Here is a 20363-nt window from a genome sequence, read left to right on the forward strand (position 1 = left end):
AGTATCTACAAGTGTCTAAGAGGTGTGATTTCTTTTCTGTTACGCAGTTAGGTTCCAAGTGACATCTTTAGATGTGAAATCATAAATCAATTAGGATTCAAATGAGGGCATTTAAGTTAGGAGCCAAAAGGGTAACAATGTCCATCATACTACATAACGCCATTATAGAGGTATGGCATTGTGAAAAGTTTAAAAAAGCACAAAGAACTAATAGAAAAGGTCTAAGGAAAGGCAAAACAGTAGCAAGATCTAATGAAAATGTGAAAGTAGCATGAACTAAATGAGAAGGTCCAAAATAAGGCAACAAAGCTGGTAGCTATAAAATGGCAGTTATAGCGAGAGCTTTGCACCCATGAATTTACACACTAAGGAAAAGAGAAGAGTAAGGGGAGACATTTAGAATTTGTTTCTAAATCAAAGTGGGAATGTCAACATTGAACTAATCTTCTGAAGATGCTAAGATAGGGCAACTAGAAGCATACTTAGAAACCCAAAAACTTGTTAGAAAAGATGTAAAGAATATGTTTATATTAAGAGAGTAATGCCCCATGGGAGTATTACACACTCTGTAGAACACAAAATGGGTAATTACGGTAAGCAATAACACAGAGCATCTTTACCAATTTCTTTTGTGTTGCCAATGGTGCAAGCAATGGAGAAAGTTCGCTCGTGAGGAAAACCCTCCTCCGAGGTAAGGTCATAAGTGGGAGGGGGCCACCGACGCGCCATGCACAGCTCCTGCAGCAAAACAAAGAGAATAATTTAAGGGAACAAAAATCTTTTTAGAGACATGAAAAAAGGAAAAAGTTGCTGTTGGTCCATTATACAATGCCACAGTACTTTGATGGGTGGATATGATGGAAATGAAATATTTGAAACCAGTATGTGGTGTGAGGGTTGATTGACAATAAAATATTCATTTCATTCATAATACTTAACCTCTGTTTCCCACATCAGCAAGGTAGCGCAAGGAAACAAATGAAGAATGGCCCAACCACTCATTTTTTTTTTTTTTTTTTTGCTTTGTCGCTGTCTCCCGCGTTTGCGAAGTAGTGCAAGGAAACAGATGAAAGAAATGGCCCAACCCACCACCATACACATGTATATACATACACGTCCACACATGCAAATATACATACCTATACATCTCAATGTACACATATATATATACACACACAGACACATACATATATACCCATGCACACAATTCACACTGCCTTTATTCATTCCCATCGCCACACATGGAAATACCATCCCCCTCCCCCCCCTCATGTGTGCGAGGTAGCGCTAGGAAAACACAACAAAGGCCCCATTCGTTCACACTCAGTCTCTAGCTGTCATGCAATAATGCCCGAAACCACAGCTCCCTTTCCACATCCAGGCAACACACAACTTTCCATGGTTTACCCCACATGCTTCACATGCCCTGATTCAATCCACTGACAGCATGTCAACCCCGGTATACCACATTGATCCAATTCACTCTATTCCTTGCCCGCCTTTCACCCTCCTGTATGTTCAGGCCCCGATCACTCAAAACCTTTTTCACTCCATCTTTCCACCTCCAATTTGGTCTCCCACTTCTCCTCGTTCCCTACACCTCCGACACATATATCCTCTTGGTCAATCTTTCCTCACTCATTCTCTCCATGTGCCCAAACCATTTCAAAACACCCTCTTCTGCTCTCTCAACCACGCTCTTTTTATTTCCACACATCTCTCTTACCCTTACGTTACTCACTCGATCAAACCACCTCACACCACACATTGTCCTCAAACATCTCATTTCCAGCACATCCATCCTCCTGCGCACAACTCTATCCATAGCCCACGCCTCGCAACCATACAACATTGTTGGAACCACTATTCCTTCAAACATACCCATTTTTGCTTTCCGAGATAATGTTCTCGACTTCCACACATTCTTCAAGGCTCCCAGAATTTTCGCCCCCTCCCCCACCCTATGATCCACTTCCGCTTCCATGGTTCCATCCGCTGCCAGATCCACTCCCAGATATCTAAAACACTTCACTTCCTCCAGTTTTTCTCCATTCAAACTCACCTCCCAATTGACTTGACCCTCAACCCTACTGTACCTAATAACCTTGCTCTTATTCACATTTACTCTTAACTTTCTTCTTTCACACACTTTACCAAACTCAGTCACCAGCTTCTGTAGTTTCTCACATGAATCAGCCACCAGCGCTGTATCATCAGCGAACAACAACTGACTCACTTCCCAAGCTCTCTCATCCCCAACAGACTTCATACTTGCCCCTCTTTCCAAAACTCTTGCATTCACCTCCCTAACAACCCCATCCATAAACAAATTAAACAACCATGGAGACATCACACATCCCTGCCGCAAACCTACATTCACTGAGAACCAATCACTTTCCTCTCTTCCTACACGTACACATGCCTTACATCCTCGATAAAAACTTTTCACTGCTTCTAACAACTTGCCTCCCACACCATATATTCTTAATACCTTCCACAGAGCATCTCTATCAACTCTATCATATGCCTTCTCAGATCCATAAATGCTACATACAAAAACATTTGCTTTTCTAAGTATTTCTCACATACATTCTTCAAAGCAAACACCTGATCCACACATCCTCTACCACTTCTGAAACCACACTGCTCTTCCCCAATCTGATGCTCTGTACATGCCTTCACCCTCTCAATCAAAGTTAAGAGTAAATGTGAATAAGAGCAAGGTTATTAGGTACAGTAGGGTTGAGGGTCAAGTCAATTGGGAGGTGAGTTTGAATGGAGAAAAACTGGAGGAAGTGAAGTGTTTTAGATATCCGGGAGTGGATCTGGCAGCAGATGGAACCATGGAAGCTGAAGTGGATCATAGGGTGGGGGAGGGGGCGAAAATTCTGGGAGCCTTGAAGAATGTGTGGAAGTCGAGAACATTATCTCGGAAAGCAAAAATGGGTATGTTTGAAGGAATAGTGGTTCCAACAATGTTGTATGGTTGCGAGGCGTGGGCTATGGATAGAGTTGTGCGCAGGAGGATAGATGTGCTGGAAATGAGATGTTTGAGGACAATGTGTGGTGTGAGGTGGTTTGATCGAGTAAGTAACGTAAGGGTAAGAGAGATGTGTGGAAATAAAAAGAGCGTGGTTGAGAGAGCAGAAGAGGGTGTTTTGAAATGGTTTGGGCACATGGAGAGAATGAGTGAGGAAAGATTGACCAAGAGGATATATGTGTCGGAGGTGGAGGGAACGAGGAGAAGAGGGAGACCAAATTGGAGGTGGAAAGATGGAGTGAAAAAGATTTTGTGTGATCGGGGCCTGAACATGCAGGAGGGTGAAAGGAGGGCAAGGAATAGAGTGAATTGGAGCGATGTGGTATACCGGGGTTGACGTGCTGTCAGTGGATTGAATCAAGGCATGTGAAGCGTCTGGGGTAAACCATGGAAAGCTGTGTAGGTATGTATATTTGCGTGTGTGGACGTATGTATATACATGTGTATGGGGGGGGTTGAGCCATTTCTTTCGTCTGTTTCCTTGCGCTACCTCGCAAACGCGGGAGACAGCGACAAAGTATAACAAACAAACAAACATATATCTCACACTTGTCCGTGATGATAGTATGAAGGTGAAATTGCACTTCAGTAGATCATACAATTTTATATAATGTAATTTTTCTATAAATGTAGCACAACCAGTAAGACTGTAACAGAGAGGTGTTATTGACATCAACAGTCAGTATGAAGGGATGACCACAAAAATATGATCGCCAAACACTCGTAATGAAAATGATCACCCCATAGATCTTGAAAATCCTGTTATATCGCTCTGCTTATTATGCCACACGTGATGTCATTGAATCTGTCTTAATTGCTAATACTAAGAACTTTAATTTGTCCCCATTCAAAGCACATCCTAGCATTAACCAACTCATTATGAGAGAATTGACAAAACACAAAAACATCAAAAAAGTTGTTCATGACACACCCAGTTACCCAGGTCAACCAAAGCAACCTTACCCTGCTTAATCATTCTCCCTTATAAGGGTTACAACCAGACATAGCTGACAGTGCAGAGCCTAGATTGATTGGTGTTGTGCGGCAGGAACCAAGTATGATGTTGAAATTTAAATAACTGTTGAGTACTGGCACCTGATGAGATGGATTGTTTCCATGAAACATGTCATGCCACATATATAGAAAAATTACGTTGAAGGAAATTGTATGAACTACTGAAATTGAAATGCGATTTAACCTTCATATCTATATATCCCCTGGGGATTGGGGAGAAAGAATACTTCCCACGTATTCCCTGCGTGTCGTAGAAGGCGACTAAAAGGGGAGGGAGCGGGGGGCTGGAAATCCTCCCGTTTTTTTTTTTTTTTAATTTTCCAAAAGAAGGAAGAGAGAAGGGGGCACAACTCTATCCATAGCCCACGCCTCGCAACCATACAACATTGTTGGAACCACTATTCCTTCAAACATATCAATTTTTGCTTTCCGAGATAATGTTCTCAACTTCCACACATTCTTCAAGGCCCCCAGAATTTTTCGCCCCCTCCCCCACCCTATGATCCACTTCCGCTTCCATGGTTCCATCCGCTGCCAGATCCACTCCCAGATATCTAAAACACTTCACTTCCTCCAGTTTTTCTCCATTCAAACTCACCTCCCAATTGACTTGACCCTCAACCCTACTGTACCTAATAACCTTGCTCTTATTCACATTTACTCTTAACTATCTTCTTCCACACACTTTACCAAACTCAGTCACCAGCTTCTGCAGTTTCTCACATGAATCAGCCACCAGCGCTGTATCATCAGCGAACAACAACTGACTCACTTCCCAAGCTCTCTCATCCCCAACAGACTTCATACTTGCCCCTCTTTCCAAAACTCTTGCATTTACCTCCCTAACAACCCCATCCATAAACAAATTAAACAACAGGCATAAATATACACAAATGTACATATTCATACATGCTGCCTTCATCCATTCCCGTCGCTACCCTGCCACACAGGAAATAGTCTGTCCCCCCCAAAAACACACACACACACACACACAGCGAGGTCGTGCCAGGAAAAAAAAAGCCACATTCGCTCACACTCAATCTCTAGCTGCTTTTCTTTAACAAGTGTCGTAAAATGAATCAACCTAATCCATCTTTAGTACTTCCAAGCTAGCCCTGGCCTAATGATTTTTCAAATTTTTCATGGAAAGAAAGTAAATACATAGAATATCTACAACATGGTCTTGCCAAATGGTAGGGCTAGCATACAATGGTGGTGCTGGAAGTGGTGTGGGTGCTCATAAGGCAGGGAGGTGCTGGTGTGAGTGATTACTAGGCAGGATGGTTCTGCTGGATAGGAGGATTTTGCCATAAGGATGGCTAGTGCATGGAGCTTATTAGAGAACCTGCTCGGTTGACAATGCTGCTGTCCTGCTGCAATAAAATAATAACTTAATAACTGGTTGATCTAGTACTTTTCTAAGCTGTCAGTTTCCTTTAGAAGGTATGATGGTTGTCAGGCCAAGTATTTTTCTCATTGGGTAATGCTGAACAGCAGCTCAACTTTTCTTGCATGTATTTTGGATAGCTGACTTTGCAATACATTCCTAAGTACATTTGTAGATTTCTTTCCACACACAAAACTTTTAAGTTTAGCACATTTGCTTTCTAGCCTATCTAATATGCCATGCATGTATCAAATACCTATCTTTCCTTTCAAGGATGTCTTGCTGCAGTTCTTCAAATCTTTTATGATAATTTTGGTGATCCATTGCTATGATTCTACTTGTAGAATGCTTCTGAATTTGCTCTAACTTCTTTTATATCATACAACACAGCAGTAACCAATTTTGCCTTTTACACATGCAATCAACATATTCGTAATCAGATATGTCTTAAATATTGAAAATTCTCATATTATACCACTCTACTGGTAATCGTATCTTAACAGTGTGCTCTACATATTCATTTCTTGTTCTCAGAAGTTTGTTTAGTCCTTGGTATAGAGGGCAGGTAATGGAAAAAATTCAATAATCTTGGAAATCCTCAATTTGCATAAATCTACCACAAACCTTTCTTTCACAATACCAGAAGCCCAAGCAACTATGCCCAGAGCATTCCTTCTTAATATTATTCAATTATCTATAATATGCAAGAAATCTTGCTTCTTTCATATATATGTTTGCAGTTTCTTGTGTTTTCAAGGTAGGGCTAGGAACAAAGAAATAACCTCATTTGTTCACATCCACTCTCTAGCTTTCATGAATAATGCACCAAATCACAGCCCCCCTATCCACAACAAGGCCCTACAGACATTTCCAAGGTTTCCCCTGATTGCTTGATATGCCCTGGTTCAGCCCATTGACAGCATGTCACCGACAGTTAACCACATCAATCCAATTCACCCTGTCCCATACATGCTCAACACTCTTCTGTCTGTTTTAGAAATTTTTTTTTTCATACTATTCGCCATTTCCCGCATTAACGAGGTAGCATTAAGAACAGAGGACCGAGATATATTCATCAAAATACCTGGGGATAGGGGAGAAAGAATACTTCCCACATATTCCCTGCGTGTCGTAAAAGGCAACTAAAAGGGAAGGGAGCGGGGGGGCTGGAAATCCTCCCCTCTCAGTTTTCTTTTTTAATTTTCCAAAAGACGGAACAGAGAAGGGGGCCAGGTGAGGATGTTCCCTCAAAGGTCCAGTCCTCTGTTCTTAACGCTACCTTGCTAATGCAGGAAATGGCGAATAGTATGAAAAAAAACCTTGCCAAAATATATATAAAAAAAATAACCATGTGAAGATTATCTCAAGAAAATAAATGGCACATTAATTTCCCACTCCCAGAATAGTTCTACTATAAAATGTCTGAAGCTTACCTGCAAGGATCCAACTGGGTTCCCTGGGATACCATCATCATAAGGTGAAACAATCTGAGTTGATCTGTAAATTCAAGGAAGAAAACAATAGAATATTTATAAATCATAAGTTGTGAAAGCATTTTTTCAGTATCTGGCCATATGTAATATGGGCTAAAAAAATCAATTCTTAATACCTCATATAAATCTACACCTGCCCCCCCTACACAAAATGAGAAAAATATAAGACTTTTGTGGCTTTTTGTGCCCTCATCACAAGCTAGACCATGCAATACATGGCAACCTACTGCATCACATGATTAATGAGTGGCCATTGGTAACTCGAGGGTAGAGCAATTTGATAAATGTATCCTTCCCTGCACCTTGAAGCTTTGGAACTCTCCACCCTCTCAAGTATTTCCCAACTATGACCTGGCAAATTTTAAAACAAAGGGTTTCCACTTCCTCTAAAATTCATAAATATCTTCCTTTGCCTCTTCTTTTTGCCTTGAAATAACCTCTCTATATTTCAATTAAGGCCAGGCCTTGATGTGGAGTTTTGTTCATGATTGGAGTCCCTCCTTGTATTTCAATTTCTAAGAGGGAAATAGAAGGAGTCAACCAGGGAGTGCTTTCCCTCCTCGAAGGCTCAGACTGGGGTGTCTGAATGTGTGTGGACATAACCAAAATGAGAAGAAAGGAGAGATAGGTAGCGCCACGAAACAGACGAAGAATGGCCCATCGACTCATATACACATATCTTTTCTTTCTTTTAAACTATTCGCCATTTCCCGCGTTAGCGAGGTACACATATACATACATAAATACCCATACATATACATATATATACATATATATATCGACATACACACATATACATATACACAGAAGTATGTATATGTACGTGTATGGGTGTTTAGGGTTTATGCGTGTACATGAGTGGAGGGGCCATTTACTGTCTGTTTCCTGGTGCTACCTTGCTGACATAGGAAACAGCAATCAAGTATAATGAATAAAGTATAAATACTTTATTTCATACATATTCGCCATTTCCTGCTTTTGCGAGGTAGCGTGAGGAACAGAGGACTGAGCCTTAGAGGGAATATCCTCACTTAGCCCCCTTCACTGTTCCTATGTTCAGGCCCCAATCATTCTTAAATCTTTTTCACTCGATCCATCCACCTCCAATTTGGTCTCCCACTTCTCCCTGCCTCCACTTCTGACACACATATCCTCTTTATTAACCTTTCCTCACTCATTCTCTCCATATGTCCAAACTATTTCAAAACACCCTCTTATGCTCTCTCTGCCACACTCTTTTTATCAGCACACCTCTCTTACCCTATCATTACTTACTCGATCAAAGCACCTCACCCCACATATTGTCCTCATACAGAGGTATAATTTTGCTGAGTATTCCTGGGAAATTATATGGGAGGGTATTGATTGAGAGGGTGAGGGCATGTACAGAGCATCAGATTGGAGAAGAGCAGTGTAGTTTCAGAAGTGGTAGAGGATGTATGGATCAGGTGTTTGCTTTGAAGAATGTATGTGAGAAATACTTAGAAAAGCAAATGGATTTGTATGTAGCATTTATGGATCTGGAGAATGCATATGATAAGAGTTGATAGAGATGCTCTGTGGAAGGTATTACGAATATATGGTGTGGGAGGCAAGTTGTTAGAAGCAGTGAAGAGTTTTTATTGAGGATGTAAGGCATGTGTACGTGTAGGAAGAGAGGAAAGTGATTGGTTCTCAGTGAATGTAGGTTTGCGGCAGGGGTGTGTGATGTCTCCATGGTTGTTTAACTTGTTTATGGATGGGGTTGTTAGGGAGGTGAATGCAAGAGTTTTGGAAAGGGGGGAAAGTATGCAGTCTGTTGTGGATGAGAGAGCTTGGGAAGTGAGTCAGTTGATGTTTGCTGATGATGTAGCGCTGGTAGCTGATTCGGGTGAGAAACTGCAGAAGCTGGTGACTGAGTTTGGTAAAGTGTGTGAAAGAAGAAAGCTGAGAGTAAATGTGAATAAGAGCAAGGTTATTAGGTACAGTAGGGTTGAGGGTCAAGTCAATTGGGAGGTAAGTTTGAATGGAGAAAAACTGGAGGAAGTAAAGTGTTTTAGATATCTGGGAGTGGATTTAGCATCGGATGGAACCACAGAAGCGGAAGTGAGTCATAGGGTGGGGGAGGGGGCAAAAGTTCTGGGAGCGTTGAAGAATGTGTGGAAGTCGAGAACATTATCTCGGAAAGCAAAAATGGGTATGTTTGAAGGAATAGTGGTTCCAACAATGTTGTATGGTTGTGAGGCATGAGCTATGGATAGAGTTGTGCGCAGGAGGGTGGATGTGCTGGAGATGAGATGTTTGAGGACAATATGTGGTGTGAGGTGGTTTGATCAAGTAAGTAATAATAGGGTAAGAGAGATGTGTGGAAATAAAAAGTGTGTGGTAGAGAGAGCAGAAGAGGGTGCTTTGAAATGGTTTGGTCACAAGCAGAGAATGAGTGAGGAAAGATTGACCAAGACGATATATGTGTCAGAGGTGGAGGGAACGAGGAGAAGTGGGAGACCAAATTGGAGTTGGAAAGATGGAGTGAAAAAGATTTTGAGTGATCGGGAGCTGAACATACAGGAGGGTGAAAGGTGTGCAAGGAATAGAGTGAATTGGAACAATGTGGTATACCAGGGCCGATGTGCTGTCAATGGATTGAACCAGGCATGTGAAGCATCTGGGGTAAACCATGGAAAGTTCTATAGGGCCTGGATGTGGAAAGGGAGCTGTGGTTTCGGTGCATTATTACATGACAGCTAGAGACTGAGTGTGAACGAAAGTGGCCTTTGTTGTCTTTTCCCAGTGCTACCTTGCACACATTTGGGGGGAAGGGGATGTACTTCATGTGTGGCGGGGTGGCGATGGGAATGAATAAAGGCAGACTATGAATTATGTCCATGTGTATATATGTATATGCCTGTGTGTGTATTTATACGTATATGTTGAGATGTATAGGTATATATATCTGCGTGTGTGGACGTGTATGTATATAATGTGTAAGTGGGTGGCTTGGGCCATTCTTTCGTCTGTTTCCTTGCGCTACCTCGCTAACGCGGGAGACAGCGACAAAGCAAAATAATAAATAATAATACATTTCTCCCCTATCCCCGGGGATAGGGGAGAAAGAATACTTCCCAAATATTCCCTGCGTGTTGTAAAAGGCAACTAAAAGCGGAGGGAGCAGGGAGGCTGGAAATCCCCCCCTCCAGTTTTTTAATTTTCCAAAAGAAAGGAGAGAAAGAAGGGAGTCAAGTGAGAATACTCCCTCTAAAGCTCAGTCCTCTATTCTTAATGCTACCTCACCAATGTGGGAGATGGTGAGTATGTATGAAACATTTCATTTCCAACACATCCACCCTTCCCGCACAACCCTATCTACAGCCCAAGCTTTGCAACAATATTGTTTGAATTATTATTCCTTCAAACATACCCATTTTTGATCTCCAAGCTAACATTCTCTCTTTTCACTCATTCTTCATTGCTCCCAGAGCATTCACCCCCTCCCCCACCCTATGACCCACTTCCGCTTCCATGGTTCCATTGGCAGCGAACGATATCATTTACTTATGTAAATAATGAGGATCTAAGCAGTCATTCAAGGATTGCCACATTCTATAAAAAATCCTCCTACACAAATACAGAGGAAAGTAAAATACCTTTTTGGGTATTTTCATCTATCTGATAAAAAGATATTCTGTAAGGTTTATATTTTTCATTTGGGACAATAGCTGATAAAAAGATATTATGTAAGGTTTATATCTTTCATTTGGGGCAATAGCTGAGAAAAAGATTTTTTTTTTTTGCTTTGTCGCTGTCTTCCGCGTTTGCGAGGTAGCGCAAGGAAACAGACGAAAGAAATGGCCCAACCCACCCCCATACACAATGTATATACATACACGTCCACACACGCAAATATACATACCTATACATCTCAATGTACACATATATATATACACACACAGACACATACATATATACCCATGCACACAATTCACACTGTCTGCCTTTATTCATTCCCATCGCCACCTCGCCACACATGGAATACCATCCGCCTCCCACCACATGTGTGCGAGGTAGCACTAGGAAAAGACAACAAAGGCCCCATTCGTTCACACTCAGTCTCTAGCTGTCATGCAATAATGCCCGAAACCACAGCTCCCTTTCCACATCCAGGCAACACAAAACTTTCCATGGTTTACCCCAGACGCTTCACATGCCCCAATTCAATCCACTGACAGCAAGTTAACCCCGGTATACCACATCGATCCAATTCACTCTATTCCTTGCCCTCCTTTCACCCTCCTGCATATTCAGGCCCCGATCACACAAAATCTTTTTCACTCCATCTTTCCAACTCCAATTTGGTCTCCCACTTCTCGTTCCCTCCACCTCCGACACATATATCCTCTTGGTCAATCTTTCCTCACTCATTCACTCCATGTGCCCAAACCATTTCAAAACACCCTCTTCTGCTCTCTCAACCACGCTCTTTTTATTTCCACACATCTCTCTTACCCTTACATTACTTACTCGATCAAACCACCTCACACCACATATTGTCCTCAAACATCTCATTTCCAGCACATCCACCCTCCTGCGCACAACTCTATCCATAGCCCACGCCTCGCAACCATACAACATTGTTGGAACCACTATTCCTTCAAACATACCCATTTTTGCTTTCTGAGATAATGTTCTCGACTTCCACACATTCTTCAACGCTCCCAGGATTTTCGCCCCCTCCCTCACCCTATGATTCACTTCCGCTTTCATGGTTCCATCCGCTGCCAGATCCACTCCCAAACATCTAAAACACTTTACTTCCTCCAGTTTTTCTCCATTCAAACTTACCTCCCAATTGACTTGACCCTCAACCCTACTGTACCTAATAACCTTGCTCTTATTCACATTTACTCTTAACTTTCTTCTTTCACACACTTTACCAAACTCAGTCACCAGCTTCTGCAGTTTCTCACATGAATCAGCCACCAGCGGTGTATCATCAGCGAACAACAACTGACTCACTTCCCAAGCTCTTTCATCCACAACAGACTTCATACTTGCCCCTCTTTCCAAAACTCTTGCATTCACCTCCCTAACAACCACATCCATAAACAAATTAAACAACCATGGAGACATCACACACCCCTGCAGCAAACCTACATTCACTGGGAACCAATCACTTTCCTCTCTTCCTACACGTACACATGCTTAATCCTAAATAAAAACTTTTCACTGCTTCTAACAACTTTCCTCTCACACCATATATTCTTAATACCTTCCACAGAGCATCTCTATCAACTCCATCATATGCCTTCTCCAGATCCATAAATGCTACATACAAATCAATTTGCTTTTCTAAGTATTTCTCACATACATTCTTCAAAGCAAACACCTGATCCACACATCCTCTACCACTTCTGAAACCACACTGCTCTTCCCCAATCTGATGCTCTGTACATGCCTTCACCCTCTCAATCAATACCCTCCCATATAATTTACCAGGAATACTCAACAAACTTATACCTCTGTAATTTGAGCACTCACTCTTATCCCCTTTGCCTTTGTACAATGGCACTATGCACGCATTCCGCCAATCCTCAGGCACCTCACCATGAGTCATACATACATTAAATAACCTTACCAACCAGTCAACAATACAGTCACCCCCTTTTTTAATAAATTCCACTGCAATACCATCCAAACCTGCTGCCTTGCCAGCTTTCATCTTCCGCAAAGCTTTTACTACCTCTTCTCTGTTTACCAAATCATTTTCCCTAACCCTCTCACTTTGCACACCACCTCGACCAAAACGCCCTATATCTGCCATTCTATCATCAAACACATTCAACAAACCTTCAAAATACTCATTCCATCTCCTCACATCACCACTACTTGTTATCACCTCCCCATTTGCACCCTTCACTGAAGTTCCCATTTGCTCCCTTGTCTTACGCACTTTATTTACCTCCTTCCAGAACATCTTTTTATTCTCCCTAAAATTTAATGATACTCTCTCACCCCAACTCTCATTTGCCCTCTTTTTCACCTCTTGCACCTTTCTCTTGACCTCCTGTCTCTTTCTTTTCATACATCTCCCACTCAATTGCATTTTTTCCCTGCAAAAATCGTCCAAATGCCTCTCGCTTCTCTTTATATTATGTAAGGTTTATATTTTTCATTTGGGGCAATGAACTTTTCAGAATGATTGCACACTGAAATAAACGCTTATGCAAGATGCAGAAAATATAACTTCTTTGAAAGCTGAATGGCAATATAAATTTTTTTTGTTCGATGCCTGACACTTTCCAGGAACGTCTAAAATTTTATGTAGCAAAAGGATCACTGATGGGAAGAAATAAACATATTACTCTAAAGAAGTCATCGTGGATAACCTTACACTTCACTGACCCAAGAGACATCACAAGATATAAACCAATGACACACATAGGACACCGTGGATGCTAATGAGTGAGAGTAATTTCTGTTTACAGTCTTACCTGAGAGTGGATGATTGTATCATCACATAATCCTTTCTTATCACTCGATAATAATCCCATTCACTTGAGGAACATCATGGACACACAAGCATGAACCTTCTGGGCAAATCGTGTGACTGACATAATCAAAACCATTTCCTGAGGCTGGCAAAAGATCCCAACACCAAAATTTTAGTAAATTGAGGGAATATGAGAAAATCTGAAATCAACTGCCTGGCATGACATAAGGAAGAAGGATTACACTTGTCTGTTATTCTTGCTGTAAGGTAATTATATCTATAATGCTGTGTTTACATGAATACCTACAGTTCAGGTGGTGCCCCAGGTGTTCCACCAGCTGCAGGCCCTCCAGCTCCAGCTGCACCACCCTGGATGATTATGTCCAGTACTGCCTTGGCAGCAGCATGTTTTGCTTTCTTCTTACTCTGCCCAGATCCATTTGCTGAAATGACATTTCAAGTTATTAGTTTCAATCTCTAACAAAAAGAGCCTTCTAAAGGCCTGTAACCAAAGTACATTTCAAGTTATGTTACCTCATTTTATTTGTCGAACTCAAGTGCAACTTCTTGGCCTTCAGTGCCTTACCCTTAACAGGCAACTGACAAGAGGGCAACTCTAGCGCAGCATTTCCAAAGGCTCCTACCCAATGCTCCTACGAACTACTACTACCTAATTAGCACAACTAAATGTTCCTACCTACTAATTCCATCTATTGCTCCTATCATTTTACCAAAAAGGCAGTGCATGCACATAGCACTCACTGTAAGAAAATCTAGTTATGAGAAATGAGGTGTGTGAGTTAAGTGCTGTCAAGTGTTATGTGAGACGAGGAAAGACTATGTCTGGGAACAGAATGCAAGGAGTCCACATGTGGGAGAGGCAGAAAGAATAAACAGTAACCTGGGTCAGAGGAATGCAAAGTGACAACTACTTAAGTGCTCGCTCACTACATAGCCGTCACTATTCCTCCCAGTCCCCAAGTGTGCAGTAACGGTAATATATCTCCATGGTAGTGGGTAGGCAGGCAACAACCAGGGAGGTATATTACCAGTACTACCCACCTAGGTGTCAGGAGGGTAAGTGACATCTGCTTCATGAGCCAGCACTTTAGTAGCTGTGAAGTTGCATTTCTCTGGCCCAAGTAGATGACCTTTCTTTGTCTCACTAACATGTGGATAACTGGCTTTCTGTCCAAAAAGATACAATCTCTCCTTGTCATAAGTAACATCTGGCAACACTTAACTCATGCAGCTCATTCTTCATAACTCTATGTTTTCCTGTAGTGAGCACTATGCACTAGCCCTGCACTTTGGCAAAATGGTAGGAGCAGTAGATAGTAGTGGTAGGTAGGAACATTTAGGATGGAGCATTAAGTAGAAACATTAGGCAGAAGTAGTAGACAGGAGCATGTGATAGAAGTAGTCATTAGGTAGGAACCTCTATAAACACTGCGTTTGACTTTCCCTCTGCCAGTGGCCTGATAAGGGTGAGGTACTAAAGGATAAGAAACAGCACTGGAGTTCTAGTCTTGGAGAGACTGTTGCCTTGGTCACCCCTTTAAGGGAGTTCCAAATGGAACCGGCTTCAGAGATATAGACAGATAGGTCAGTGGCTGCCTACCAACTGCTGTATTTCTTCATTTTCTTGTCTTTTACATGCATTTCTTTCATAGGCAGGGTTAAAAGTCATTACTGAATCAGCATCAATAGCTTATTCCCCAACTCTACCTCAACCCTCCATCCTCCCACCAATCATCATCCGTTGCCAGGGCCTCTTATGTTAACTTGAGTTTTATATAACAGCAATATATATTAATGACTATTTTGTAAGAATATATCCTGGTCATTTTAAAATGTATTTCTTCATTTGACAATAGAAAATACAAAATCTTGGCTTACTGTGATTCAAAAATAGAAAACAGCCTGCCATTTAAGCATTAACATACCATTAAATTAATCTCTCAAGGTATTCACATGCACTCTTAAAGCCAACCATTCATAAAAACCTTCAATTCCGTCAATCTACAAAAAGTGGTCAGATGTAGCAACTGGATGGCTAACTACAAATATATCATTAATATACACAAGAGACATCTAAGGGGTCTGGTTATGGAGGCATTTCACATACCTACAGAATGGATGAGGGAGATGGAGGCCTTTTTCTTTGTCTGTTCCTTGGGCTACCTTGCTAACACGGGAAATGAAGTACGAAAAAATATATAATTATATATATATGTATATATATATCAGAACATCGATGAAGGAGAAAAAAGTTACGTGATAACCAGTAGTGATGAAATGAGGAGATGGGGAGAGAACAGTTGCTTTCCAACTTATGATGGTTCAACTTTACGATAGTGCAATATTCAACACCATAATAAAAAAGGCTGTGTTAGATGATTTTGTCCAACTGTAGGCTAATGTAAGCATTCTGAGAACTTAGGCTAAGCTATGATGTTTGGTAGGTTAGATGTACAGTACTAAATGTACATATCAAATGTATTTTTGACTTACAATATTCAACTTATGATGGGTTTATCAGAACTTAACCCCATTCTAAGTTGAGGAGCATCTGTATTTTGAAGGACTGTTGAATGTGTTTGATGAAAGTGTGGCAGATGTAGGGTGATTCGGTCACAGTAGTAAGTGTAGTGAGAGTTATGGAGAGTGGTTTGGTGAAAAGAGGTGTAAACCTTACACAAGATAAAATGTGGCAAGGCAGCTGGAGTGCATGATACTGTAGTTGAAATCAATAAGAAAGTGGGTGACTTGCTAATTGGTTGGTAAGGATTTTCAATTCATGTATGTATCATGGTGAGGTGCCTACAAGATGGCAGAATGCATGTATAGTGCCACTGTATGAAGGCAACAGGGATAAAGGTGAGTATTCAAACTACATAGGTATCAGTTTGTTGAATATACTTGGCACTTTGTATGGGAGGGTACTGATTGCAAGGGTGAAGTCATGTACAAAGCAAAGCATCAGACTGTGGAGTAGCAGTGTGGTTTCAGAAGTGGCAAAAGATGAGGATCAGGTATTTGCTTTAAAGAATGTGTGAAAAATACTTGAGAAACAGATGAATGTGGCATTTAGGGACCTGAAGAAAGCATGTGAAAGGGTTGCTAGAGATCCCTTGTGGAAGATCTTAAGAATCTATGGTGTGGGAGAAAATCCTTTAGTTGCAGTGGGAAGTTTTTGTCAAGGGTGTAAGGAAGAGGAGTGAGACTGATCCCAGGTGAACACTGGTCAGTGGTAAGGGTGTGTGATGTCACCTTAGTTGTTCAGTTTGTTTCAGTGTGCAGTCTGTGGAGGGTTGAGAAGGCCTGGTAGGCGAGTCAGTTGTCATCAGTTGATGATACAGCAATGGAGGCAGACTAGAGTGATTAGCAGTAGAAGCTGGTGACCAAGTGTGAAAGAAAAAGGGGGGAAGGAAGAAGATGAGAATAAATGTGAACAAAAACAAGGTTATCAGGTTTAGCAAGGTAGAGGGACAGGCTACTTGGGGAATGAATTTGAAAGGAGAAAAATTGGAGGAAGTGAAGTGTTTTAGATACCTAGGAGTGGAGCCAAGGAAGGACAATCATGTCATGGGAAAAGTGAGGATACAAAGGTTTTCGGGGCATTGAATAATGTCTGTATCTGTCGATACCTTTTTCTCATCAGACTGGCTGGAACATCTCTCTATCTGTGTGAAGATGTCTGTCTTTACTTTCTTGAAGTATGCAGAGGGAGTTCCAAACTAAATGGACTCCTTTCTTGAACTCTGTCATTCAGCTTTATCAACTTATGTGTGCTGTCATTTATAATTTCATTACTTGGTTTGTTCCATCTAATACTCAAACACTTTTCTAACATTTCATATCTCTCTTAATTTCTTGCTTAGTTTGCTGTGCTTACAGATATTTCATGTAGCTAGACAGTGGGCAACTCACAGAAAGAAAAAGCAGCATGCTAAAAACCTAAATTTACTGATCTAAGCACATCTAAATCACACACAGATGCTCCCTAACTTATGACCTATGCAACTTACGACCATCTGTACATAGGAAAGGAAAAAAACAAATTAAAAAATATACATAAAGATAAAAATTACAAGGAATAGAGTGAATTGGATCGATGTGGTATACCGGGGTTGACGTGCTGTCAGTGGATTAAATCAGGGCATGTGAAGCATGTGGGGTAAACCATGGAAAGTTGTGTGGGGCCTGGATGTGGAAAGGGAGCTGTGGTTTCGGGCATTATTGTATGACAGCTAGAGACTGAGCGTGAACGAATGGGGCCTTTGTTGTCTTTTCCTAGCGCTACCTCGCACACGAGGGGGAGGGGGATGGTATTCCATGTGTGGCGAGGTGGCGATGGGAATGAATAAGGGCAGACAGTGTGAACTGTGTGCATGGGTATATATGTATGTGTCTGTGTGTGTATATGTATGTGTACATTGAGATGTATAGGTAGGTATATTTGCGTGTGTGGACGTGTATGTATATACATGTGTATGGGGGTGGGTTGGGCCATTTCTTTCGTCTGTTTCCTTGCGCTACCTCACAAACGCGGGAGACCAAAAAAAAAAAAAAAAAAAAAATTACACTTGGTTGTATGTCCACCAGTGTTAATGGCAATGTGCATAAGATTGACTGTCACACAATCCCAGCAATGTGTACATCACAGCATCTCTCTCAGTTCTTGCTATCAGTTACCATTCACTGAGTGTTATTCAAAAGAATCTAACAAATTTTTGAGCTGGATTAAACCATTTTTGCATTAAACCCTAAAAAAAAAAAAAAAAAATAAACCAATCACGTTGATAAATCTGGCAAGATGCCAAGGAAGACACTCGATTTGGAATTGAAAATGAAGGAAATCCCCTAATATGAAGGAGGAAAAAAGTTAATGTGATTGCACATGATCTACAGTAGTCCCATTCGATGGCTCCACAATCTTGAAGGACAAAGAAAAAAAATGTGAAGCAGTGAAAAGTTCGGTAAGTATGAAGTCTACAATAATGAGAAAGTAATGACAAGGGCCCAGCTGCGAAACGGAAAAGTTATTGATGCTGCAGATGATCAAATTCAAACACATGTACCACTAAGCTTACTAACAATGCAGGTGAAAGCAAGAAGTCTTTTTGAGAATGGAGGAGCGAGCAAGAGAGGATTACATCGAGAACTTCACAGCAAGTCACGGTTGGTTTAATAGATTTAAAAGATGATATAGTTTCCATAAAGTAAGAGTAACAGGCGAAGCAGCAAGTGCTGATGAAGATGACATAAAGTTCATTGAAAATTTGGATGAATCAATCTGTGAGAAAAGAATCTTAAAAGGTAAAAAGAAAATACAGAATCATACAATAAAGCTGGTTAATAAAAAAAAAAAAGATGATCATGATAGAAACTGAGTAGGATAAAAGAATGCTGTACTGGCATACGAATTCTACATGCCATGCTGAAAAATGTCCATTTCAAGATACGACCGGTAGGTCAGAATGGAACTCAGCCGTGTAAGGGAGCATCTGTAATTCAAAAGGCGAGTACAAAATCCTTATGCCCCAAACACCTACTCCTAATAATCCTCACTCCTCCCAGCTCAATCCACCATCACCATCTCATGTTCCCATCATCACATTTTGAGGTATGTGTTCATCAAATACTATCTAAATCAAAAGATGCTCACAACCTCATCTCCAGTGGGTAAAATGTAAATCCAAATATATTTTGCCAAAGTTCACAGGATTCGAATCTAAAATCATTCCTTTTCTTCTTTCATACCTGTTTGCTGTTTCCTGCATTAGTGAGGTAGGATCAGGAAAAGATAACTTAGTTTAAAGGTGTGTGAAAGAAGAAAGATGAGAGTGTATGTGAATATTAGGTTTAGCAATATGGAGAGAGAACCTGGAGGAGGAGGGATGTTTTAGATAACTAGAGTGGACATTTTAGATACCTAGAGTAGACATGGCAGAATGGAAAATTGGAAGCTGAAGTAGGCCACAAGGTTAGAGTGGGGCCAAAGGTTATTTACACATTGAAAAGTGTGTGGAGAGTGAGTGAAGGCAAAGATGGGCATGTCTGACGAAACAGTAGTCTGAAATGTGCTGCATGGAGTGAGGTGTGGGCTCTTCAACAGTAACTACAATAGAGGGAGAATGTATTGGATATGAAATGCTTAAGAAAAATATGTGGTATGAGGATGCTACTTGAGTAAGAAATGATTGGACAAGAGGTGTGCTATTAGGAAAAGTAAGGGCTGATAAAGGCGTGCTAAAATAGTTTGGACATATAATGAAGATGAGTGAGGAGAGGCTGACAAAGAGGATATGTGTATGTAACAGAAATGGAAGAAACAAGAAAGAGACTGAACTTGAGATGGATGGATGGCAAAACCAACATTTTGAGTGGTAAGACCCTTAAAATGCATAAGGTTTAAAGGCATGCAAGGGAAGGAGTGAATTGAAGTGTGGTATCCAAGGCTTTAATGCGCTGCCAATAAGACTACACCAGGTTATATGAACTAGTCAGGGAAACCACAGAAAGGTCTGTGGGCCTGAATCTGGATAGGGGGCTGTGGACTTGGTACATTAAACATAACTAAAAACCTGCATGTGAGTGAATGTGGCCATTTATTCATCTTCCTGGTGCTACCTTTCTAATCTTCAAAAAACACAGACATGGATTGAACCAGGGTATGTGAAGAGTTTGGGGTAAACCACGGAAATGGCAACCCCTCCCCTCGCGCGTGCACGAGGTAGCGCTAGGAAAAGACAACAAAGGCCACACTCGTTCACACTCAGTCTCCAGCTGTTATATGTAATACACTAAGAAACCACAGCTCCCTTTCCACATCCAGGCCATCCAAACTTCCCATGGTTTACCCTAGACGTTTCACATGCCCTGGTTCAATAAAATGAGAGCATGTCAACCCCGGTACGCCACATCATTCCAATTCACTATTCCTTGCACGCCTTTCAC

General features: G+C 41.2%; 1 protein-coding gene across 14 annotated transcripts in view; it reads right to left on the minus strand.

The window, feature by feature from the left end:
• loqs (double-stranded RNA-binding domain-containing protein loquacious) overlaps nucleotides 1-20363 on the minus strand; it is a 78032-nt gene that overhangs the window by 39591 nt on the left and 18078 nt on the right. For all 14 annotated transcript variants that reach the window (XM_071667984.1, XM_071667982.1, XM_071667977.1 and 11 more), the window contains exons 4-6: nucleotides 13708-13843; nucleotides 6875-6938; nucleotides 621-738 (exon numbers count right to left, since the gene is read on the minus strand). In XM_071667984.1, coding sequence (XP_071524085.1) covers nucleotides 621-738; nucleotides 6875-6938; nucleotides 13708-13843 — 318 coding nt within the window. The remainder of the gene's footprint in view (nucleotides 1-620; nucleotides 739-6874; nucleotides 6939-13707; nucleotides 13844-20363) is intronic.

The sequence above is a fragment of the Panulirus ornatus genome, chromosome 12 (assembly GCF_036320965.1).
Source record: "Panulirus ornatus isolate Po-2019 chromosome 12, ASM3632096v1, whole genome shotgun sequence".
Lineage (NCBI taxonomy): Eukaryota > Metazoa > Arthropoda > Malacostraca > Decapoda > Palinuridae > Panulirus > Panulirus ornatus.